Below are 27,686 nucleotides of genomic sequence, written 5' to 3' on the forward strand. Positions count from 1 at the left end.
GAATTCATTGATGAGCTGTAATAGTTTTGGAGTGGTGTCTTTAGGATTTTATCTATAAAGTATCCTGTCTTTTGCAAAGTTTTACTTCTTTTCCAATTTGGATTTCTTTTTCTTGTCTGATTGCTGTGGTTAGGACTTCCAACACTATTTTGAATAAAAATGGCAAGAGTAGGCATCATTGTCCTGTTCCCGATCTGACAGAAAATACTTTCAGCTTTCCACATTGAGTATGGTGTCAGCTGTGTGATTGTCATATACAGCCTATATCATGTTGAGGTATGTTCCCTCTATACCCACTTTGTTGAGTTTTCATCATAAATGCATGTTGAATTTTGTCAAAAGTTTTTTCTATTGAGATGATCATTTGAGTTTTATTGTTTAATTTGTTAAGGTGGTATATCATATTGATTGATTTGTGGATGTTGAACCATCCTTGCATCCCTGGGATAAGTCCCAGTGGATCATAGTGTATGATCCTTTTAATGTATTGTTGAATTCGATTTGCTAATTTTTTGTTGACGATATGTACACCTATGTTCATCAATGATATTAGCCTAAAATTTTGTGTATGTGTGTGATATCTTTGTCTGGTTTTGGTATCAGGGTGATATTGGCCTTGAAGAATGAATTCAGAAGCATTTCTTTCTCTGCAAATTTTTGGAATAGTTTGAGAAAGATAAATGTTAACTCTTCTTTAAATTTTTGATAGACTTCACATGTGAGGCCATCTGGTACTGGACTTTTGTTTTGTGGAAGCTTTCTTTTTTTTTTTTTTAAATGGTTGATTCAATTTCATTACCAGAAATTTGTCTGTTCATATTTTCTATTTCTTCCTGCTTCATTCTTAGGAGATTGGACATTTCCAGAAATTTATGTTTCTTCTACATTGTCCATTTTATTGGAATATAATTTTTGTAGTAATCTCTTATGATCCTTTGTATTACTGTGGTGTTGGCTGTAACTTCTCTTTCATTTCTGATTTAATTTATATGGGATCCCTTTTTTCTTGATGAGTCTAGCTAAAGGTTTATCAACTTTGTTTATCTGTTCAAAATACCAGCTCTTAGTTTCATTGATTTTTAAAAATTGTTTTCTAGCCTCTATTTAATTTATTTCTGCCTCATTTGCTGTCTGGCCCTACCTAATACAGTGGCTGCTGGCCTGCTGGAGTGAGTGCCTGGGTCCCAGCATGGCTGGCTTCATGGCCTGGTGACACAAGGCTGGCACTGAACCACTGGTTGGTAGCTGGTTATGTGGCCCTCAGAGGTCCTTGGACTGGGGCCAGCCTGCTGATGGTAGGGGCTGGGTCCTGACCCAGCTGGCTGCCAGACCACTGGTGGGTGGGATATCCCTTAAAGTACAAATTCTCTGGAATGCTTTCCTGAATCATCCCAGTAGAATGCAGTGGACCCTGCGCTCCCATAGTCCTTTGCACATGCTTTCATCACAGCAGATAGCATGCTCTGCCCTATGTGGAGCTTGCTTTTCATCTTATCTAGTGGACCAAGAGTTCCTTCAAATCTCTATTACTAGCATGTAGTGCAGTAATAGCCACTAAATAAACATTAGTTGAATTAATGAGTGAATGAACAAAATGTGCATGGCATAGTCAAGTTTGTTGGAATGCTCAATTTCTAAAGGAGTTGTTACAAATAAGAAAAGGAAAACTGGTTGAATTCAGATATTAATATTTCAAAATACTTTTTAAAGTCCCTGTGAAGAACATTCAGTTTTTTAGAAGAACTGATCTTGAGAAACAGTGACAGTTATAGCTGCTGGCTGATTCAGTTGAATATGAAATTTGTTTAATTTCATATTGGAAACATCTGTATTTGCTTGTATCAGTGCTCTGCATTATAGTTTTCCTCTGTTTTTTAGTGTCCTCATCTGAGAAATACGAGTATTATCACTTACCCTTTATGTATAATGTACATTATAAAAGCAAATATGAAAAGTAGTAAATATGAAAAGTACAATTTGTGATTCATAGAAGTAAAGATGATATTGTACATATTTTTGAAGTAGATTTCCCCAATTTTACAAATAACTTGTTATCTCTGAAATTTTTGGACAATATAAACACTTGTAGGCTGTGAAGTTTATTTATTATACAGATGCATTAATTTAGAGTAGGGGCAGCAAATTTTGCCTGTAAAGGATGAGATAGCAAATATTTGAGGCTTTGCAAGTCAGCTGATCTCAGTCTCAATTACTTAATTCTGCCTTGTCAGTGTAACATCTGACCTAGGAAATATGTAAACAAAGGGGTGAGGCTGCGTTCCAATAAATTTACAAGGAAAAAAAGACAAGTAGGATTTGGTTCATGGGCATTAATTGTGACTTCTGATTCAGGCCAAGGGCAGAATAAGTTAATAAAGGTTACAAGATTTGTAACTTAGAGGATGGCTTTGGTGCTGGGAATGTATCTCATTTTTAAGGTTATCAATTCTTTATGTTGTACAAAGAAACTTATAATTCCCATTCATTTTTAATTTAAAGCATTTCTGTGTGTAGGGTAATTTTACCTGATGCTTTGCCATGTAAAAGAAACATGATTATAAATTATTACTCATTTTCTAATGTAGCTAACAAGCAATATTTAGTTCAAATTAGTTTGTATTTTCAGTTTGACTTGGGACTAGAGCATCCATTTTTGCTGAAAACACTTACTGTATACTTGTAATTGTCCACGAAAGGAATTTTTTCCACGTGAGTTTTCAGCTCGGCATTCATACATGCCTGCATCGTCCAGCTGCACATTGGGTATTTCCAGTACTGCCTGAGATTTACGCAGACGTGCTTTACCAGGAATATAACCATTAACCTTCACCCATGTGATTGTTGGAACTGGGCTACAATAAAGAAGGAAAATACCATTAATACACTTTCCACTATTAAGAACATAGATTTTGTTATCTGGTAATTTAAGCACTTAATAGGCTGAGTGCAATAAAGTGTCATCACAATTAAGGACGGTGTGCTGGTTGATGTACTTCACTTTCCATGTGGATCGTCTGGTAAGTAGTTAGATTACAAGGAGGATAGTTTCCTTTTCTTTCGTATTTCAGAAAAGCAATTCAGAGACTCTATTTTACATATATATATATATATATATATATATTCATATATATATTATACTTTATTTTTTTAACTTTGTAAATTTGTTTAAATGGCAAAAGTAACTTGGATAAATTACAAAATAATATATGCTTATTACAAACGTTGAACAAAAGAGTCAGGAAAAGTGAATTAAGAACTTTTTTTGCTCCCATCCCTTCAAGTATCTCCTTTCTGCAAAAAGAAATACAGTTAGCAAGTAATTTCCCACCTTGTCGCAGTGATGCATATATAAACACATATGATGAGTTATTTTATTAATAAAATATCAAATCCAAGACCAACTCCTGACTTATTCTGGCTAATAGCTGCATATTATTCCCTTGTATAGATGTATCAGAATTTAATCAACCATCCCCTATAGTTAGACATTCAGCATAGTCCCAACCTTTTTCATTTTTTTTTCTTTTTTGACTACTAAGAAATAATATTTCTATAAGCAACCTTGTACATATATCATATACCATTGCTTTTCAGTTTCTACAGCATTCACAAAAGTGGAATTGATAGATCAAAGGGCGTGCACATTTTTAATTTTAATAAGTACTGCCAGATTGTTTTCCAATAATATAGTAGCAGTTTCCACACGTATAAGTAATATATTAGACTGTTTTCCCATATCTTTGCCACCGCATTATGTGATCAATCTGTTTAATTTTTGTCAGCATTGAAAGGTTAAAAGTGGCATTCTGTTAAGTAATACATTAGACTGTTTTCTAAGTATAAGTAATATATTAGACTGTTTTCCCATATCTTTGCCACCGCATTATGTGATCAATCTGTTTAATTTTTGTCAGCATTGAAAGGTTAAAAGTGGCATTCTGTTAAAATCTCTCTGGACTCTAAGAAAGTTGAACATCTTTTCATAATTATATTGACTGTTTGAATCTGCTTTTCTGTGAATTGTTTGCTTATATTATTTTTCAATTATTTCTTTCACTTTTCTATTTGCCTGTTTGCATTGTTTAATTTCTTAGAGTTCTTTGTGTATTAGGGCTATTATGACTTTGTTTCTCAGAAAAATTCTTTCTCAGTGTATTGATAGTCTATGATGGTATCTGTGATACAAGCTTATAAATATTTTGGGGAGAAACAAACATATTTGTAGTTTCCTTCATAACTTCTGAATTTTTGTTTTCTTGTAAAATTATCTGTAAACCCAAGTTTATGTCCATATTTCCTTCAGAGTTTCTGGTAGCATTTTGTAAAAATTATTTTTTAGCAGTTGGATCTTTAATCCATCTGGACTATATTCATGTTTTTGATGTGAAATAGGAAGTGCAACTAATTATTTTAGCACCCTTAAAACTCCTTTTCCGACAATTTTTGGAATGTTGCCTTTGTTGTATAATTGGTTCTCACATGCTTAAATCTGTTTTGGGCTTCACAGTTTTCGATTTCTCACTACTTCCTTCCATATCTCCTGATCCAGAAACACAACTTTGTGTGTTCCCAGTCATATCTGTTAAAATGCTACTAATTATTTGAGATGCATTCTAAATGCCTCCTCTTCAGTAAAGTCTTCCCTTATTTGTGCAGTCGGCTGGGATTTTTTTTCTTTTAAACATCAAAGTGCTTTTTGTATGCTACTTGGATGTTTTGTAACATTTTACGATGGATTGTAATTGCTAAATGTAGGATATTTTCCACTAATTTTCCTGACTGGAGCAATAACAATATTCACTATTATAAACAATGCTATGATAAACACCCTGTTTATTTTTAAACACTTTTCTTAATTGTTTCTTAGGAATAAAATATAGACTTGAAATTGCTGTACTAGAGTTGACAATTTTTGCTTCAATATCCAGGAAAACTGAACCTTGCATTTTCAAATAACACTTGCATTGGCCTGATATATCATTCTTTTAATGTGTACAAGAATGGATTTGATATATTTTAAAATTTAAGATTTTTGCATCTTTATTCAAAGGTGAGATTGTCTGTGCTCATTAGGTTTGTTGGTTTGCATGTGTGCATATTTGTTAGTGAGTTGGTGGTTGCTTTGTTTACAAGCTAGCATTGACAGATTTGGTATCATAGTGATGGGTGATAGCTTGGTAAACATGCCAGAACATTCATATCTCCTATTCTGATAGCTTAAATAGTAGAGAAATTATATGTTCCTTAGAACACTGATAGGACTCATAAAAATTCACCTGCACCTGCCAACCATCAGCAGAGTTAGTTTTTTGAAGGTGTTTTCAATTTCTTCCATGTTTTCTTTAATTATTTGTATATAAATTTTTGCTTGTGTCAACTTTGGCGATTCATGTTTCCCTAGAAAATCAAGTATTTCATCCATAATTTCAATGTTTTAGCAGTGAGTTATATAAATGCCAATTGTTTAAAGGTTTAAAAAAGTCTTCCATCATAAGTGGTCACATGTTTTAGTAGTAGTTAAGCCTGTATTCTACATCCAGACTTCCCAGGATAAATACAGCTCTGCAACTACAAGTTTTTTTTTTTTTTTTTTTAAATAGACCTTTACTGGAGTATAATTTCTTCACAATACTGTGTTAGTTTCTGTTGCATAACAAAGTGAATCAGCCATATGCATACACATGTCCCCATATCCCTTCCCTCTTGAGCCTCCCTCCCATCCTCCCCATCCCAGCCCCTACATCATGACAAAGCACCAAGCTGATCTCCCTGTGCTATGCTGCTGCTTCCCAGTAGCTAACTATTTTACATTCGGTAGTGTTTATATGTTGATGCTACTCTCACTTCATTCCAGCTTCACCCTCCCACCCCATGTCATCAATCCCATTCTCTATGTCTACCTCTTTATTCCTGGCCTGCAACTAGGTTCATCAGTACCATTTTTTTTTTTTTTTGATTCCATATATGTGTGTTAGCATACAGTATTTGTTTTTCTCTTTCTGACTTACTTTACTCTGTATGACAGACTCTAGGTCCATTCACCTCACTACAAATTACTCAATTTCATTTCTTTTTACAGCTGAGTAATATTCCATTGTATATATGTGCCACATCTTCTTTATCCATTCATCTGTCAATGGACATTTAAGTTGGTTCCATGTCCTGGCTATTGTAAATAGTGCTGCAATGAACATTGTGGTGCATACCTCTTTTTGAATTATGGTTTTCTCAGGGTATATACCAAGTAGTGGGATTTCTGGGTCATATGGTAGTTCTAGTTTTAGTTTTTTAAGGAACCTCCATACTGTTTTCCATCATGGTTGTATCAATTTACATTCCCACCAACAGTGTACGAGGGATCCCTTTTCACCATTCCCTTTCCAGCATTTATTATTTCTAGCTTTTTTGATAATGGCCATTCTGACCAGCATGAGGTGATACCTCATTGTAGTTTTGATTTGTATGCAACTACAAGTTTTTTAATATCTAATTTCATTTCTTCAGCTACCCAAAATGTAAAATATGGTAGAAATAATAATACGTAGTTCAGAGGGGAATTATAAACATTTAATGATTTAAAGTACTACCTGGCACAGAGCAAATAGGTGAAAAAAAAATGTTTGCAATAATATGGTGATAATATTTGTATCTTTTTTAAAATTTGTATTTACAATTTTAATGGTTTGAGTATGTGCTTTCTCAATCTCCCCCTCCCCTTTTTAGCATTCGGTATTGGTTAGGGGCACGATATACCAGGGAATACAATAAAATTCAAACACAAAGATGCTATGTAACCTTAAGAATGTTATCTAGGTTCTATGATCTGGTTTCCCCAACTGTAAAATGAGGATATTTACTTGTTCTTTCAGAATGCAAATATCTTGAGGGCAGAGACATCATTTCTCTTGTTCAGCAGTATGTCCACAGTGTCTCATAGAGTGCTGGGCACATAGTTGGTACTTAATAAATGTTTATGAAGTAAATGAATGAATAAGTTTCATAACATGACTTTGAGCATTAAGTGAGCTAAGTTCTTATAAACTGCTTAGCAAAATACATTGTAAGTAGTGAGTACCCAATAAATGTTAGTGACAATGATTAGTTTTGTCAAATGTTTGTCTCTTTTACTCATCTTTAAAAAAACATTTTGAATTTTTAAGTTTTTGGTGTGTGTTTTAGAGTTTCTATTTTTTATTTCCTTATTCTTGTTTCTTGATTAGCACATTTATTATTGTACTCTCATTTTTTTAGCTGGAGGTGTGATATAGTTATTTGTTATGGTTAATAATAAAAGTATGACTGCTTTTACCTCTGATATCAGAGGTAACCACATGCCATATATTTTGACATGTAGAGATCGTGACTTGTAGTTTCTGCTTTTTGGAACTTGTTAAATTAACCTTTGTAGCTAAATATAGAATGAATTATTGTGGAAGTTATATGTCCTTTGGAAAAAGAAGGTATATTTTATTTTTGATAAATGTTTTAAAATTAGATTTTAGATAGCTATTGTTAAATTCAAATACTATTTATTGAATAATTTTCAATGAAGTTATTAGTACATGGAATTGAGTGGAAGCAAACAAGTCAGAAGCCAATTAGATTTAGAGATGACTTCATTGCCAAAGAAACCAAGTGTCTCAGTTTAAAACAGCAACAAATCTTTGAGCATTTGAGCCTTAAAACAAAATTTAAGCCTCCAAATGTAGATCAACAGGAATTTGAGTTACAAAATCTGTACAGCCGCCAAGGAGGGTATACTCCTCAATACACATTTCAACTGTGGCCATGAAATAGAAAAAAAAAAAAAAAAGAAAAATGTCAGAGAGGGAAGTCAAGATACCCTGGAGGATAGACAAGGTAATTTCTTACAAAGAGTAATATCAGTGTCTAATTAAGAACTCTCTCATTCCTCCCACACACACAAGAGAGAAAAGCTTTACAATGAATGATCTTACAGGAGAATTTCATATTTGTGATGGAGCAGTGAGTAGTTTGGGACTCCTGTTCATCTCTTTTCTGAGTGGAATATTTTTTTTCTGTGGATAATGAACTTATCTTTTAAGTACATATGTTACAGAATCAAGATGATCCATATCTAGACCTGATGGAGATCTGGAAATCTTGGACTTGACTGGATGCAGAGGCCAGATGAGATTTGGTTTGTCTCCCTTGGGAAAAGGAACGAGTGCATTCAATGTGTTGGAAGAACCAAAATATTCTTCAGGAGAATAGATTAACTAAGTGTTCAAAAAACACATTTTCCTTTTTCTCTGGACACAAAATTACGCCTCATTTTTCCAGCATCCCTTAGGTAGGGGCATGGGATTGAGTTCTGGTCAATAGAAAACGGAAAGAACAATGTACCAAACGTGATCCAGGAATGAAATTTCCACATGATCCTCCATTTTCACTTTTCCTGGGTCTGCTGGATAGATGTTAATGTCAATGATAACTCTTGCAGAAATAGGTATATATAAAATGCTTTTATGTCTTTGTTGTAGGGAGGAATTAGCTTTTAAAGCAATATATAAAACATTGCTACCCATAAAAGTATTTATACATTTGACTGCGTTAATATTAACAATTTATTTTTATTAAAAGAACACAACTGTGGAGGAGTTACTTGCCACACAAATAACTGACAAAGCCTACAGATTAAAGAACTCTTACAAATGTATAAGAAAACAACTCATAAAAATGAGAAAAAGACAAAAGAAAAAAACATAAATTATCAAGAAACATATGACAGCACATTGAATCTTATTAATAATCAGGGAAATGCAAATTTAGATTACAATGAAATTTTATTTCATGCCTAACAGATTTGCAAAATGTAGTACTTTGAAAAACCTGGTAATTGTAGACATGGATGTCAATCAATAAGAAGTCTTATACACATGGTAGGGTTTTATATTTGTACAACAACTTTGGAAAACTATTGGAATCATCTTATAAGTGAGAATAATTACATACTCTATGATCTGGAAGATCACTAATGAGATGGAATGGAATTACTAATTACAATCCCCAGAGAAACTCTTGAACACGTCCACAAAGAATAATGTACACTATTTTTTATACTGGCATTTAAAAATAAACCTTTTTTAAGATAAAATTTACCAAAAATAAAATAAATCTATTTAAGTGTACAGTTTGAAGAGTCTTGACAAATGTACATGCCTATTCAACCATCACCTTAAGTTAACAGGATGTAGAATATTTCTTTCACCCCCAGAAGTTTCCTTATGCCCCTTCCCTATCACCCTCACCCTTGTCCCAGGTGATCAATTATCTGACTTCCATAATTTAAGACTTTGTCTTTTTTAGTCTGTAATGTAAATTGGATCATACAGTCTGTACCCTTTTTAGTCTGGCTTTTTCTCTCAACATAAGATTTGTGAGATTAATCTATGTTGTTGTGTGGATCAATAGGTCATTTCTTTTAATGGTTGAGTAGTATTTTAATACATGGATAAGCCACAATTTGTTTAGCCAGCCTTGACTATTGGACATTTGGGTTGTTTTCAGTTTTAAGCAATTATGAATAAAAACGCTTTGTACATTCATGTACAAGTTTTTGGTGGGCACATTTTTATGTCTCTTGGGTAAGTAACTAGGAGTACAATTTCTATGTTATATGATAAGGTAAATGTTTAACTGTATAAAAAACTGCCAGACTATTTACCATAATAACTATATAATTTTATACTTCCACCAGAAATGTATAAAATTTCCAGCTGTTTTACATCCTTGAAAAATACTAGGTATTGTCAATCTTTTAAATTTTATTCAATATGAATATCCACATGTTGCAGTACTGTTTGCTCAAAATAGTATTCTTTCCCCATTGAGTTACTTGGCATTTTTGTGACAAACTAATCTTATATGTGTGGGTCTATTTATGGACTCTCTTCTCTTTCCTTAATCTGTAAACCTGACTTATGCCAGTTCCTCACTTTCCTGATTACTACTGCTTTTAGAGAAAATCTTGAAATCAAGTGTGTTAAGTCTTTTATGTTCATTCTTTTTTTTACCAAATTATTCTGGCTATTCTATATTCTTTGAATTTTAATGTAAAATTTAAAAGTAGCTAGCTAATTTAAGTTTCCTGGGATTTTGACTGAATTATGTTGAATTCATATGTGAGTTTGGGAAGATTGACATCTGAACACTACTGAGTGTTGTAATCCATAAACATGATATATCTCTTCAGTTATTTAGATATTCTTTCATTTCTCTCAGCAATATTATGTGATTTCTCAGTGTACAAGTCGTGTGTATATTTTGTATAGTTTATCCCTAAATATTAACTTTAGTACTTTTTGGTAGATTCTCAACATAGTACACATACAGATCTACAGCATCTGCAGAGACTGTTTTACTTCTTCCTTTCCTGTCTCTAAGACATTTTATTTCTTTTTAGGGCTTATTTTACTATCTAGGATCCTTTCCCATTAAATGCTGGACATAAGTAGTTAGAGAAAAAAAGAAATGAGGCTATTTTAGTTTTTACCATTTAGTATGATGTTGAATATATATATATATATATATATATATATATATATATATATATATATATATATATTTAGATACCCTTTTTCTGGCTGAGGAAGCTTCCCTTTAATCCTACATTGTTAAGCATTTCATTAAGTATGTTGAATTTTGTCATATGCTTTTTCTGCCCTAACAAACATGAATGTAAGATTATTCTCTTTTGTTTTATTCATGTGACAAGTTGCATTAATTGATTATTAAGTTTATTTATTTATTTATTTATTTATTTATTTATGGCTGCATTGGGTCTTCATTGCTGCGTGCAGGCTTTCTCTAGTTGTGGCGAGCAGGGGCTACTCGTCATTGTGATGCATGGCCTTCTCACTGTGGTGGCTCCTCTTGTTGCGGAGCACAGGCTCTAGGCACACGGGCTTCAGTAGTTGTGGCTCACGGGCTCTAGAGCACAGGCTGTTAACTGTGGCACACAGGCTTAGTTGCTCCACAGCATGTGGGATCTTCCCAGACAAGGGCTCGAACCCATGTCCCCTACATTGGCAGGCGGATTCTTTACCACTGCCCCACCAAAGAAGCTCACATTAATTGATTCTTAAAAGTTAAACAATTTCTGTATTCCTGAGGTAAACCTCACTTGGCCATATGGTACCATTTCTTCCTTATGTGCCTGACAAAATACATCAGTGAAGCTCTCCTATTCTAAAGTTTTTGCAGTGGGGAGGTTTTTAATTACAAATTCAATTTCATTAATAGATATGGGATAATTCAGTTTTTTCTATTTCTTCTTTTGCCAATTATGCAAATTATGTCCTTTAAGGAGTTTATTTAGTTTAATTGTAAAATTAAGTGTTAAACATTCCCTTCCTGTCATTTAATGCTTTAGAGTAGAGATATAGTGAAGTTTCCTCTTTCCTACTTGATATTGATAATTTGAATTTTATCTCTTCTTTTTTATGTTTATCAATTATATTGATATTTCAATATATTGATATTCCATTTTTTCCCATTGTCTGTCCATATTCAATTTCATTGATATCTGCTATTTAATCTTTCTTTCCTTGTATTAACTTTGATTTTAAAGTGATTCACATTTCTAATTGTTTAAGGTGGAAGTTTAGACCATTGATTTTCAAATTTTCCCTTTTTTAAACATACAAATTTACACTTAAGCATTACCTTAACTATATCACACATTGTGTTTTCATTATTATTCAGTTCAAAATATTTTCTAATTTCCCCCATGATTTCTTCTTTGACAATTTGGTTATTTAGTTGTGTTTTCTTGAATTTCCAAATATTTTGGTGACTTTTCAAGTATCCTTTTGTTATTGATGTACAGTTTAATTTTGTTTCAGTTAAAGATTCCACATATACACGATATCATATGATATTTGTCTTTCTGTGTCTGATTTACTTCACTCAGTGTGACATGATATCACTTATATGTGGAATCTAAAAAAAAAAAAAAAGGTGCAAATGAACTTATTTACAAAACAGAAGTATTATCACAGATGTAGAAAACAAACTTATGGTTACCACAGGATAAGCGGGGGAAGGATAAATTGGGAGACTGGGGCTGACATAAACACACTACTATATACAAAGTAGATAACTAATAAGAACCTACTGTGTAGCACAGGGAACTCTACTCAATACTCTGTAATGGCCTATAGGGGAAAAGAATCTAAATAAAGAGAGTATATATGTAAACGTATAACTGATTCATTTTGCGGTACACCTGAAACTAACACAAAATTGTAAATCAATTATATTCCAATAAATTTTTTTTAAAAAAGAATATACTCTCTAAATTTTCAGTCCTGTAATAAGGAGTGATACTTCTTTTATGACCTACCATATAGTTAATCTTTGTGAATGTTCCATGAGTAGATTTTTTAAGTGTGTTCTATAGTTAGTGGCTGTAGTATTCTTTAAATATAAGTTATGTCAAGTTGGTTAATAATTGTATTCAAGTCTTCTGTACTTTACTGATTTTCTGTCTTTTTGTTCTTGTAATTGATAAATTACTGGAGAAGAATGTTACTTTATTGATTTTCCATCCTGCTATTCTTGTAATTTATAAGTTACCAGAGAAGAGTGTTAAAATTTCCAATTATAATTGGGGATTTGTCAATTTCTTCTTTAATATCAAATTTTCCTTCTTATATTTTAAAGCTTTGTTATTAGGTGCATATACATTTTAGATTTCTAATATCGTCTTGAGAAATTAATCTTTTTATTATTATGAAGAGCCTATCTTCATATTAGGTAACATTCCTTGTGCTAAAGTATACTACCTGATATTAAGATAGTAACTTTAACTTTCTTATGAGTAATGTTTATATCTTTTTTATCCTCTTGCTTTCAACATATATACTCTTGATAGATGATAGATAGATAGATAGATAGATAGATAGATGACAGATATAAACACATTTAAAATGGGATTCTTGTAGACAGTATATTATAGTATTATAGGGTCTTGATTTTTCATCCAGTTTGACAATGTCCACCTTTGGTGTGTTTTAGTGAATTTACATTTAACACAGTTATCTATGGTTGGGTTTGAAGTCTAGTTTTCTTTCTACTTCATCAGTTTTTTGTTCCTTTTTTGACCTCTTTCTTTTCCTTATTTTCCTTTAATTACTTATTATTATTATTTTTTATTATTTCATTAAGGCCCTCTATTGATTCATTAGCTATAGCCCTTTGTTCTTTTTATGTATATATTGTTGTTCTAAAGCTTGGAATATGTATCTGACAATATTATGCTCACTTGTTTCCCTTCCCATATTTTGTGCTATTTTTATCATATACGTTATTTCTACATACTTTATAAACCATCCACCACATTGCTATTATTTTTACTTTCGAGAAAAAAGTAGAAATTAGAAATTTTAGAAATTATAAAGAGGAAATATATTTTCTATTTACACACATTAAAAAAGAAAAAAGTGATTTCTAGCTTTTCATTCATTTATGGGGATTGGAGTTTCCAAATAATATTAGCTTTCCTTCAGCTTAAAAAACGTTCTTTAGCATTTCTTATAATGCTGTCTACTACAACAAGTTATTTAGGATTTGTATTTTTGTTTGTTTTGTTTTGTTTTTTCTTGACCATGGTTTTATTTTGCTTTCATGTTGGAAGAATATTTTCACTGGAAAAATAATTCTGGATAGACTATCTTTAAATTTTTTCTTTTAATAATTTTTTAGCAATTAGATTATGGTGTGCCTTATACTGCTTGCATTTCATTGAGCTTTGGATATCTGTGGAGTTATATTTTTCAATAATGTGATAACTTTTGACTATAATCTTCAAATATTTGTATGCCTATCACTATCTTCTGGAACTAAACTTCCATATACAGTAGATAATTTAATGATTGTTCCATAGATCTCTTAGGCATAATTCAATATTTTTTCTCTATATATTTTATATAGTTTCTATTGCTCTATCTTCAAGTTCATTCATCTATTCTTCTGCAGTGTCTAACCTGATATTAAGCCAAACAAGTAAATTTTTAAATTTAGTCATTAATATATTTGTAAGAGCTGTTTTAAAATGTTCCTTGTAAATGTATAATACCTGATATTTCTCTGTGTTTTTTGACTGATTTTCTCCTGTTTACAGTTCATTTTTTTGTTTCTTCATATTTCTAGCAATATTTGTTACATCCTATACATTGTCAGGTACCTGATTTTTTTAATTTGTTCCTTAACAATTGGTAGATTTTGTTCTGACATGCAAATTTACTTGTAGCTCAGCTTAATCCTTATGAGGATTGTTTGTAATCTTTGTTAGGATGTGTTCAGAGTAGTCTTTATTTTAGGACTAGGTTAACCCTTGTCCTAAGGTCTGGTCTTTTTTAGGTTCTCTGGTGAATTAACCATTTTTGTTCATAAAATTTTATCACTTTGATTGGTTGGGGTTTTCATTTCTTTTGACTCGTGCAATGTCCAGTATTTTTTCAGCTTCCTGGTGGTTTTTCTTCTCCAATAGTTTTTCTTAGAGTGTGAAGTCTCACTCTATACATACACTGCTTATTATTTGGTCAGTTACTCAATGATATCCCAATGTAGATTTGAACAAATCATCCTCTGTGTTGCTTTCCCTTTCTGTTATTCTGCCTTATAAATTTCAGTCACCTCAGCCTCTCTGCTACCCTTTCTCTGTCTTTTCAGCTCACTGAGACTGTTGTGCTCTTCTTGGGTTCTTCCTCCCTAGGTCAGTTTGTGGTAAATGCTTCCTGGCAGAAAGCTGGAATGATACACATTAGTTTTCTATTTATTAAACAAAGTAAATAAACTACACATACCCTCAACAAAGGTTGTGGAAACAAAAGGAAGCCATGAATGATTACATATATTATAATATGAATTTAGCAATATTTTTAAATTAAGAAAAAATAAAGAATATTTTGATATATATCCACATGTTATAAGATAATTTTGTTAAAGCAAATCACAAGGATGATAAACAAATACTTCAGGCTGTTGGTTCCTCATAGGGAAAGGCAGGTGGGATTGGTGAAGACCACATAATGACTTCAAGATTATTGTTACTTTTGGTACTGTTTTGATTCTTATGTTTGTTGCAGGGTTCTTAAGAATTATTTTATATTAAAGATATGTTATATTAAAATGTATACATCAAAAGTGACTGATATTTTTATTTCTCACTCATGTATTCTCAGACATAATTGTCATCCTTTTCCAAATAAAAATGTGTTGGATAAATAAACCTACTTTAACATCTAATTTTCTTTTTCTATTCATTTTATTATCATCAGGTTCTATAATCACTATTTGCTTATGTGATGGCATTTCTAGTACAGCTCTTTTTTTTTTAATAATAGATGTATATCTAAAAGAATTTACATGAAGTCATTCATATTTTCCTACCAATCTATATGGTAATATAGAATTTCAAATCAATCTTGGAGGTCAATTCATTTCTGACACTTTACATTAAGTTTCTTCGTCTCTACATTTACTACCAGTTATATAATCTACACATAAATAATTTAATGCCATAGAGAAGTACCACTGAAAAGAAAGCTTGGTTCTTTCATATGAGAATATTCCCTTCTTGATATTATTTTCTTACATCAAGATTTCTATATTTCCTCCTCAGTAAAATACAAAATTACTGAACTAAACACTTACCTTGCATGACATATTTTTTCTGTCTCTAATCTTTACATCATTTCTAGCTTAGTTTGTGTTTGGGCCTTAATAAATGGAATTATAGCTGACCCTTAATTATTTATCTAAGAACATACTACCTCAAATAGTAATGGCCAAAGTTAAAATTGCCATTCTCTACTTTCTTAAGTTTTTAATGCCTTAATTTTCAGTAGTATATTCATAGACTTTCTGACTCTTGTTTGAATCATTCTAGCTACTTTATTTATTTTTTTTTGTATGTTTATTTCCTAATTGACAATTTTTTTTGATAACTTACAAGAGACTCCTGTTTTTTTTTTTACGGTACGCGGGCCTCTCACTGTTGTGGCCTCTCCCACCGCGGAGCACAGGCTCCGGACGCGCAGGCTCAGCGGCCATGGCTCACGGGCCCAGCCGCTCCGCAGCATGTGGGATTTTCCCGGACTGGGGCACGAACTCGTGTCCCCTGCATCGGCAGGCGGACTCCCAACCACTGCACCACCAGGGAAGCCCTAGCTACTTTATTTTGTAACAAAATCTTAATTCCTATGCAACATCTCTTTCAATCTCCCAGGGAAAGAACTCAGCATTAATAGACAAAAAATGTGAGATGTAAGGCAAGGCTGTGGGATAGTGATGAGTAGTTTCAGGTTATGAGATTGAAGGGGACATGAGAAAACACTTCTGAAAGTAGGAAGAAAAAAATGCACTTTGATGGCATAAAAAGGAAGATCTAGGAAGGAAAAAATAAAGAGAACTTCAGTATTAAGAGTGATTATGGTCAAAGTTTCAAGAGTTTCAAGTGTGTTCATTAACTCCTTCAATAAATTTTTTCCTAGTTCTTACTGCATGCCAGAACAATATTAGAAGTGAAGATTAATGAAATAACTGATAGAATGCATTAGGGAATTTCTAACAATTATAAAGGCCGAAAAATGAACTAAATGATTGAAATACAAAGGGAGATGGTGTTAAGAGAACATAAGTCAAGAAGACTGTTTATATTAGACTGGAAAGTGAGGGAATGTAGTCCAGAAAGGATGAAACATGAGGTGAGCTTTGAGGGTTAGGAAAATTTATCTAGGCAGCAAAAGTATGTTCCTGGCAGTGAAATCCATGTGCATAAACACAGAAAAGCAGGAGATAGCATGTCAGATTGATGGAACATCACATAATGTAATGTATGTTACACTGCATGATGTGTGCAGGAAAGTGCTGGTAAGTCTATGAAAAGTGCATGTTTTCCCTTCAAAAACAAAGATGGGGGGGACCTTGAAGATGGCGGAAGAGTAAGACGCGGAGATCACCTTCCTCCCCACGGATACACCAGAAATACATCCACACGTGGAACAACTCCTACAGAACTCCTACTGAAGGCTGGCAGAAGACCTCAGACCTCCCAAAAGGCAAGAAACTCCCCACGTAACTGGGTAGGGCAAAAGAAAAAACAGAGACAAAAGAATAAGGACGGCACCTGCACCAGTGGGAGGGAGCTGTGAAGGAGGAAAAGTTTCCACACACTAGGAAGCCCCTCCGTGGGCGGAGACTGCGGGAGGCAGAGGGGGGAGTTTCGGGACCGCGGAGTAGTGCACAGCGACGGGTGCGGAGGGCAAAGCGGGGAGATTCCTGCACAGACGATCGGTGCCGACCAGCACTCACCAACCCGAGAGGCTTGCTGCTCACCCACCGGGGCGGGCGGGGCTGCGAGCTGAGGCTCGGGTTTTGGTTTTGGACGGAGCTCAGGGAGAGGACTGGGGTTGGCGGCTTGAACATAGCCTGAAGGGGTTAGTGCACCACGACTAGCCGGGAGGGAGTTCGGGGAAAAGCCTGCACCGGCCGAAGAGGCAAGAGACTTTTTCTTCCCTCTTTGTCTCCTGGTGCGCGAGGAGAGGGGTTTAAGAGCGCTGCTTAAAGGAACTCCAGAGACGGGCGCGAGCCGCGGCTAAAAGCGCGAACCCCAGAGACGGGCGCGAGCCGTGGCTGAGGGCGCGAGCCCCCGAGACGGGCGCGAGCCGCGGCTGAAAGCGCAAACCCCAGAGACGGGCGCGAGCCGTGGCTGAGGGCGCGAGCCCCCGAGACGGGCGCGAGCCGCGGCTGAAAGCGCAAACCCCAGAGACGGGCGCGAGCCGCGGCTAAAACCGCGGACCCCAGAGACGGGCGGGAGACGCTAAGGCTGCTGCTGCCGCCACCAAGGGGCCTGTGTGCGAGCACAGGTCACTCTCCACACCCCTCTTCCGTGGAGCCTGTGCAGCCCGCCACTGCCAGGTTCCCGGGATCCAGGGACAACTTCCCCGGGACAGCGCACGGCGGGCCTCAGGCTGGTGCAACGTCACGCTGCCTCTGCCGCCGCAGGCCGGCCCCGCACGCAGTGCCCCTCCTTCCCCCATCCCCCAACCCCCGGCCTGAGTGAGCCGGAGGCCCCGAATCAGCGGCTCCTTTAACCCCGTCCTGTCTGAGCGAAAAAACAGACGCCCTCCAGCGACCTACACGCAGAGGCAGGGCCAAATCCAAAGCTGAGCTCCTGAGAGCTGTGAAAACAAAGAAGAGAAAGGGAAATCTCTCCCAGCAGCCACAGAAGCAGCGGATTAAAGCTCCACAATCAACTTGATATACCCTGCATCTGTGGAATACCTGAATAGACAAGGAATGATCCCAAATTGAAGAGGTGGAATTTAGGAGCGAAATCTATGATTTTTTTCCCTTTTCCTCTTTTTGTGAAGGTGTAAGTGTATGCTCCTGTGTGACATCTAGTCTGTATACTCTAGCTTCCACCATTTGTCCTAGGGCTCTATCCGTCCATGACTTTTTTTTAAAAATTCTTTTTCTTAATAATTAAGTTTAATTGTAATAACTTTATTATACTTTACCTTCGTTCTTTCTTTCTTTCCTTCCTTCCCTCCCTCCTTTAGACAACGAATCACCCCAAATTGAGGAGGTGGTCTCAGGGAGCAGGATTTATGATTTTTCCCCCTTTACCTCTTTTTGTGAAGGTGTATGTGTATGCTTCTGTGTAAGATTTTCTCTGTATAGCTTTGCTTCCAACATTTGTCCTAAGGTTCTATCCGTCCCTTTTTTTTTTCTAAATATTTTTTAATTCAATAACTATATTATACTTTATTTTATTTTTACTGTATCATCTTTCTTTCTGTCTTTTTTTCCTTCTTTCCCTCCTTCCTTCCTTCCTCCCTCCCTCCCTCCCTCCCTCCTTTCTTTCCTTCTTTGCTTCTTTCTTCCTTCCTTCCTTTCCTCCTTTCCTTCTTTCTTTCCTCATACTTCTACTAATTCTCTCTACTTTTTCTCCCTTTTATTCTGAGCCGTGTGGATGAAAGGCTCTTGGTGCTCCAGCCAGGAGTCAGGGCTCTGCCTCTGAGGTAGGAGAGCCAACTTCAGGTCACTGGTCAACAAGAGACCTCCCAGCTCCACATAATATTAAACAGCGGAAATCTCCCAGAGACCTCCATCTTAACACCAGCACCCAGCTTCACTCAATGACCAGCAAGCCACAGTGCTGGACAACCTATGCCAAACAACTAGCAAAACAGGAACACAACCCCACCCATTAGCAGAGAGGCTGCCTAAAATCATAATAAGGCCACAGACACCCCAAAACACACCACCAGACGTGAACCTGCCCACTAGACAGACAAGATCCAGCCTCATCCAGCACAACACAGGCACTAGTCCCCTCCACCAGGAAGCCTACACAACCCACTGAAACAACCTTAGCCACTGGAGACAGACATCAAAAACAACGGGAACTACGAACGTGCAGCCTGCAAAAAGGAGACCCCAAACACAGTAAGATAAGCAAAATGAGAAGACAGAAAAACACACAGCAGATGAAGGAGCAAGATAAAAATGCACCAGACCTAACAAATGAAGAGGAAATAGGCAATCTACCTGAAAAAGAATTCAGAATAATGATAGTAAGGATGATCCGAAATCTTGGAAGTAGAATGGACAAAATGCAAGAAACAGTTAACAAGGACCTACAAGAACTAAAGATGAAACAAGCAACGATGAACAATGCAATAAATGAAATTAAAATCACTCTAGATAGGATCAATAGCAGAATAACTGAGGCAGAAGAACGGATAAGTGACCTGGAAGATAAAGTAGTGGAAATAACTACTGCAGAGCAGAATAAAGAAAAAAGAATGAAAAGAACTGAGGACAGTCTCAGAGACCTCTGGGACAACATGAAACGCACCAACATTCGAATTATAGGGGTTCCAGAAGAAGAAGAAAGAAAGAAAGGGACTGAGAAAATATTTGAAGAGATTATAGTTGAAAACTTCCCTAATATGGGAAAGGAAATAGTTAATCAAGTCCAGGAAGCACAGAGGGTCCCATACAGGATAAATACAAGGAGAAACACGCCAAGACACATATTAATCAAACTGTCAAAAATTAAATACAAAGAAAGCATATTAAAAGCAGCAAGGGAAAAACAACAAATAACACACAAGGGAATCCCCATAAGGTTAACAGCTGATCTCTCAGCCGAAACCCTACAAGCCAGAAGGGAGTGGCAGGACATACTGAAAGTGATGAAGGAGAATAGCCTGCAACCAAGACTACTCTACCCAGCAAGGATCTCATTCACATTTGATGGAGAAATTAAAACCTTTACAGACAAGCAAAAGCTGAGAGAGTTCAGCACCACCAAACCAGCTTTACAACATATGCTAAAGGAACTTCTCTAGACACGAAACACAAGAGAAGGAAATGACCTATAGTAGCGAACCCAAAACAATATATAAAATGGAAATAGGAACATACATATCGATAATTACCTTAAATGTAAATGGACTAAATGCTCCCACCAAAAGACACAGATTGGCTGAATGGATACAAAAACAAGACCCTTATATATGCTGTCTACAAGAGACCCACTTCAGAACTAGAGACACATACAGACTGAAAGTAAGGGGATGGAAAAAGATATTCCATGCAAATGGAAACCAAAAGAAAGCTGGAGTAGCAATTCTCATATCAGACAAAATAGACTTTAAAATAAGGACTATTAAAAGGGACAAAGAAGGACACTACATAATGATCAAGGGATCGATCCAAGAAGAAGATATAACAATTGTAAATATTTATGCACCCAACATAGGAGCACCTCAATACATAAGGCAAATACTAACAACCATAAAAGGGGAGATCAACAGTAACACATTCATAGTAGGGGACTTTAACACCCCACTTTCACCCATGGACAGATCATCCAAAATGAAAATAAATAAGGAAACACAAGCTTTAAATGATACATTAAACAAGATGGACTTAATTGATATTTATAGGACACTCCATCCAAAAACAACAGAATACACATTTTTCTCAAGTGCTCATGGAACATTCTCCAGGATAGATCATATCTTGGGTCACAAATCAAGCCTTGGTAAATTTAAGAAAACTGAAATTGTATCAAGTATCTTTTCCGACCACAACGCCATGAGACTAGATATCAATTACAGGAAAAGATCTTTAAAAAATACAAACACATGGAGGCTAAACAATACACTACTTAATAATGAAGTGATCACTGAAGAAATCAAAGAGGAAATAAAAAAATACCTAGAAACAAATGACAATGGAGACACAACGACCCAAAACCTATGGGATGCAGCAAAAGCAGTTCTAAGGGGGAAGTTTATAGCAATACAAGCCCACCTTAAGAAGCAGGAAACATCTCGAATAAACAACCTAACCTTGCACCTCAAGCAATTAGAGAAAGAAGAACAAAAAAACCCCAAAGCTAGCAGAAGGAAAGAAATCATAAAAATCAGATCAGAAATAAATGAAAAAGAAATGAACGAAACAAGAGCAAAGATCAATAAAACTAAAAGCTGGTTCTTTGAGAAGATAAACAAAATAGATAAACCACTAGCCAGACTCATCAAGAAAAAAAGGGAGAAGACTCAAATCAATAGAATTAGAAATGAAAAAGGAGAAGTAACAACTGACACTGCAGAAATAAAAAAAATCATGAGAGATTACTACAAGCAACTCTATGCCAATAAAATGGACAATCTGGAAGAAATGGACAAATTCTTAGAAATGCACAACCTGCCAAGACTGAATCAGGAAGAAATAGAAAATATGAACAGACCAATCACAAGCACTGAAATTGAAACTGTGATTAAAAACCTTCCAACAAACAAAAGCCCAGGACCAGATGGCTTCACAGGTGAATTCTATCAAACGTTTAGAGAAGAGCTAACACCTATCCTTCTCAAACTCTTCCAAAATATAGCAGAGGGAGGAACACTCCCAAATTCCTTCTACGAAGCCACCATCACCTTGATACCAAAACCAGACAAGGATGTCACAAAGAAAGAAAACTACAGGCCAATATCACTGATGAACATAGATGCAAAAATCCTCAACAAAATACTAGCAAACAGAATCCAACAGCACATTAAAAGGATCATACACCATGATCAAGTGGGGTTTATTCCAGGAATGCAAGGATTCTTCAATATACGCAAATCTATCAATGTGATAAACCATATTAACAAATTGAAGGAGAAAAACCATATGATCATCTCAATAGATGCAGAGAAAGCTTTCGACAAAATTCAACACCCATTTATGATAAAAACCCTCCAGAAAGTAGGCATAGAGGGAACTTCCCTAAACATAATAAAAGCCATATATGACAAGCCCACAGCAAACATCATCCTCAATGGTGAAAAACTGAAAGCATTTCCACTAAGATCAGGAACAAGACAAGGTTGCCCACTCTCACCCCTCTTATTCAACATAGGTTTGGAAGTTTTAGCCACAGCAATCAGAGAAGAAAAGGAAATAAAAGGAATCCAAATCGGAAAAGAAGAAGTAAAGCTGTCACTGTTTGCAGATGACATGATACTATACATAGAGAATCCTAAAGATGCTACCAGAAAACTACTAGAGCTAATCAATGAATTTGGTAAAGTAGCAGGATACAAAATTAATGCACAGAAATCTCTGGCATTCCTATATACTAATGATGAAAAATCTGAAAGTGAAATCAAGAAAACACTCCCATTTACCATTGCAACAAAAAGAATAAAATATCTAGGAATAAACCTACCTAAGGATACGAAAGACCTGTATGCAGAAAATTATAAGACACTGATGAAAGAAATTAAAGATGATACAAATAGATGGAGAGATATACCATGTTCTTGGATGGGAAGAATCAACATTGTGAAAATGACTCTACTACCCAAAGCAATCTACAGATTCAATGCAATCCCTATCAAACTACCACTGGCATTTTTCACAGAACTAGAACAAAAAATTTCGCAATTTGTATGGAAACACAAAAGACCCCGAATAGCCAAAGCAATCTTGAGAACGAAAAAAGGAGCTGGAGGAATCAGGCTCCCTGACTTCAGACTATATTACAAAGCAACAGTAATCAAGACAGTATGGTACTGGCACAAAAACAGAAAGATAGATCAGTGGAACAGGATAGAAAGCCCAGAGGTAAACCCACGCACATATGGACACCTTATCTTTGATAAAGGAGGCAGGAATGTACAGTGGAGAAAGGACAGCCTCTTCAATAAATGGTGCTGGGAAAACTGGACAGGTACATGTAAAAGTATGAGATTAGATCACTCCCTAACACCATACACAAAAATAAGCTCAAAATGGATTAAAGACCTAAATGTAAGGCCAGAAACTATCAAACTCTTAGAAGAAAACATAGGAAGAACACTCTATGACATAAATCACAGCAAGATCCTTTCTGACCCACCTCCTAGAGTAATGGAAATAAAAACAAAAATAAACAAATGGGACCTAATGAAACTTCAAAGCTTTTGCACAGCAAAGGAAACCATAACCAAGACCAAAAGACAACCCTCAGAATGGGAGAAAACATTTGCAAATGAAGCAACTGACAAAGGATTAATCTCCAAAATTTACAAGCAGCTCATGCAGCTCAATAACAAAAAAACAAACAACCCCATCCAAAAATGGGCAGAAGACCTAAATAGACATTTCTCCAAAGAAGATATACAGAATGCCAAAAAACACATGAAAGAATGCTCAACATCATTAATCATTAGAGAAATGCAAATCAAAACTACAATGAGATATCATCTCACACCAGTCAGAATGGCCATCATCAAAAAATCTAGAAACAATAAATGCTGGAGAGGGTGTGGAAAAAAGGGGACACTCTTGCACTGCTGGTGGGAATGTGAATTGGTTCAGCCACTGTGGAGAACAGTATGGAGGTTCCTTAAAAAACTACAAATAGAATTACCATATGACCCAGCAATCCCACTACTTGGCATATACCCTGAGAAAACCAAAATTCAAAGAGAGTCATGTACCAAAATGTTCATTGCAGCTCTATTTACAATAGCCAGGACATGGAAACAACCTAAGCGCCCATCATCGGATGAATGGATAAAGAAGATGTGGCACATATACACAATGGAATATTACTCAGCCTTAAAAAGAAATGAAATTGAGCTATTTGTAATGAGATGGATAGACCTAGAATCTGTCATACAGAGTGAAGTAAGTCAGAAAGAAAAAGACAAATACCGTATGCTAACACATATATATGGAATTTAAGGGAAAAAAATGTCATGAAGAACCTAGGGGTAAGATAGGAATAAAGACGCAGACCTACTGGAGAACGGACTTAAGGATATGGGGAGGGGGAAGGGTGAGTTTTGACAGGGCGAGAGAGAGTCATGGACATATACACACTAACAAACGTAGTAAGGTAGATAGCTGGGGGGAAGCAGCCGCAAGGCACAGGGATATTAGCTCGGTGCTTTGTGACAGCCTGGAAGGGTGGGATGGGGAGAGTGGGAGGGAGGGAGACGCAAGAGGGAAGACATATGGGAACATATGTATATGTATAGCTGATTCACTTTGTTGTAAAGCAGAAACTAACACACTATTGTAAAGCAATTATACCCCAATAAAGATGTTTAAAAAAAAAAAAAAACAAAGATATATTCAATAAATTTTCAATGCCGTTTACTTCTTTTTTTACTTTCTTATATTCTCAAGATTAGTATTCTAAAATTTTTGCCTGCAAGTTGTTAGAAGCTTTGGAAAGTAAAAATTTCAAAAAGCATGCATGGAGTGGCTGAAGACTTAATTGGAAAGATTTCTGTATGGAATGATATGCACAAGCTATTATTAAATGAAATAGTGATCTTGAGCCTAGTAGCAGTTCTAACTTTTTACAGGCATTTTGGACAGCTCATATTTATTTATGTTGTTCATGACACCTTAGGGAAAATAATTTTTGCTGTTTTCAAATGACTTCTTTATAATCAAGTATGTTTCATTCATTTTTCTTTGTAGGTACATAGGATTTTTTATATATCTGAGAATATGGTAAAATTTGAATCTACTTAATATTATAATATTATTCAAAGAAAATTTCTTTTCAATAATAATCTGAAATGGGGTTTTTGCTTAAAAAGAGGACTTATTTTAGCTACACTAAGAAAATGAGTAGAAATGTCAGCTTTGATGGTAAGGCAGAGACGGTTATATTTTTCCTTATTTTAGACTGTTGAACTTATATCTGTTCAACTATACATTTTATTTTCATGTAGAATAAGCAAAGCAACTTAAAGAAGGTAAAGGAGCTTTTTCTTACTAATATTGTACTGAGAATGGCACTATTCATTTGGCTCAAAAATACCCCTGCTAACAAGTAAAAGATTGTGAAGCTACGTTGAAATTCTGACACATGCTTTTTGTTATGCGCTGTCAAAGTGACAAGATAAAAAGTGCCTCCAAATGTAGCTCTAGAAAGTAAGGAAAGTGTTGGATGAACTTTAGCCATTGTTGAATTCATTAAAGGTATTTTTTTAAAGATCATTTTTATACATATGATAAGGTAGTGTGTGGAATCTGTCAAGGCAGGAGGAATACTTAGCTGTAAAGATTTAATGATTTCAAAGGAAAGTACTCCCCAACTGCAAATCACCATACATAGACAAACTGTAGGTATATCTAATGGAGCTTCCTATTTTCCTTGCATAAGTCACAAGTGGGATATGAATTTTACATCTGATTTGAAAATACACACAGTTATGGCTCCTTTGTGACTTGCACAGAAAAGAAGGAAACATTGTATAGCTTTGATAGAAACTGAAAAAACTAAGTTTTGTAACTTTTCTCTAAGAAAGCACATAAAAAGCCATCATAAAAAAAAAGGTATTAAGCTAAAGTACTTTTTTCTTTTATGATCCTGTAACCCAAAAAAAAAAAAAAAAAAAAAGAATAAAGCTCAACTGCTAGTGTAGGTGATCACTACTACTACTAGCTACATAATATGCAAAATCTTCAAAGGCAGAAGTTTTCTATGTAAAAGTTTGGAAACTTTCAGCAACAGTGAGCATGATGCCCAGATCTTTCTTGAGAGGGTTTCACCTTTGAGGCAAGAAACCAGTGTCACAGTCACCAACAATTTGACTAGTTAGCATTTAAGGAGGAGAAATTAATTGCATCTAACTTACGTACAAACTTTAGATCTGTCTGCTTTCTGATTCTTGACTAATGTATTGACTCATAGCCTTTTTCCACTTAGGAACTAAGAGTCACAGCTCAGACTGTGACTTAGGCAAGTAATCAAGTTTGGGTAAAGAGGATATGGGGAGGGGGAGGGGTGAGTTTTGACAGGGCGAGAGAGAGTCATGGACATATACACACTAACAAACGTAGTAAGGTAGATAGCTGGGGGGAAGCAGCCGCAAGGCACAGGGATATTAGCTCGGTGCTTTGTGACAGCCTGGAAGGGTGGGATGGGGAGAGTGGGAGGGAGGGAGACGCAAGAGGGAAGACATATGGGAACATATGTATATGTATAGCTGATTCACTTTGTTATAAAGCAGAAACTAACACACCATTGTAAAGCAATTATACCCCAATAAAGATGTTAAAAAAAAAAAAAAAAAAAAAAAAAAAAAAAAAGAATCTTGGTAGTCTCTGTGTGGTTATGGTCCGGCATGGTCTTTATATTGGGTTGGCCAAAAACTTCTTTTGGGTTTTTCCACAGATGTAATGGAAAAACCCAAACGAACTATTTGGCCAGCCCAACATTTTTATCATTGTTTTATAAAACTTACTACTTTTCTTCCCTTTAAAGAAAGTAATGTAACAGTGAAAGCAGTTAATTCTGAGGTCAGTCCATGTCTCATATATTGACAATTGGATGCCAGTATATGAGACATGTAGTTCTTTTCCACATGTAGTTCTTCCCAGGTGCTTCTTAGCCCCCAAATCAGAGGAGGCTCTTAAATTCAGCCAAATGAGGACTTGGAAGAATCACATGCTAAACTGTTTTTGCCAAGGAACAACAAGACTAGGTTTGTAGATAGCTGAAGGAAGTGTCTGGAATAATGATATATTTATTCATTCATTCATTAAAAAATTATATATGATGTATGTACTATGTGATATGTTGTAATAGATTTTATAATAGATATGGGGTTTTAATGATAAACCTGATAGACATGGAACTTTCATACAATTAGTTAGGTAATGACTTTAAAGAATAATAGGCATGATTTTGATGAAGTACAGAGATAGGAGCACCCAAGGCAGTGTGGTGGGAGATGGAGAATGTTTCCTTAAGCAAGTAACATTAAGTTCATTCTTGAAGGTGAGCAGGAGTTGTCCAGTTAGAGGCAAAAATTTTCAAGGAAAAGTTAGTAGCATGTGCTGCCTTGTAAGAAAAAATGATGTATTTAAGGAAATGAAAAATTCAGTATGTTTGGTGGTGACAGGCCTGAAGAGGTAGGCAGGAGTGAGCATGAAGTGCAATAAAAGTAATTTTAAAGAGCTTGGACTTTTCTTAATGGCTACTGAAAATCTTTGAAGCATTTTAAGCAGATGTGTGATGTTCATATGTGAGTTTAGGACAGGGCTCTACAAACATTTTTTACAGCAAGATATAGTAAACATTTTAAGCTTGCAGACTAGATGGTCTCTGTTTTAAGTACTCAAGTCTGCCATTGTAGTGAGAA

At 35.4% G+C, this 27,686-nt stretch overlaps 1 protein-coding gene across 1 annotated transcript in view; it reads right to left on the bottom strand.

The window, feature by feature from the left end:
• Window positions 1-27,686, bottom strand: part of CNTN5 (contactin 5) — a 1,462,970-nt gene that overhangs the window by 290,511 nt on the left and 1,144,773 nt on the right. The window contains exon 10 of the mRNA XM_032640142.1: window positions 2,671-2,852. Within this exon, the coding sequence (XP_032496033.1) occupies window positions 2,671-2,852 (182 nt within the window). The remainder of the gene's footprint in view (window positions 1-2,670; window positions 2,853-27,686) is intronic.

The sequence above is a fragment of the Phocoena sinus genome, chromosome 8 (genome assembly GCF_008692025.1).
Source record: "Phocoena sinus isolate mPhoSin1 chromosome 8, mPhoSin1.pri, whole genome shotgun sequence".
Taxonomy (NCBI): Eukaryota; Metazoa; Chordata; class Mammalia; order Artiodactyla; family Phocoenidae; genus Phocoena; species Phocoena sinus.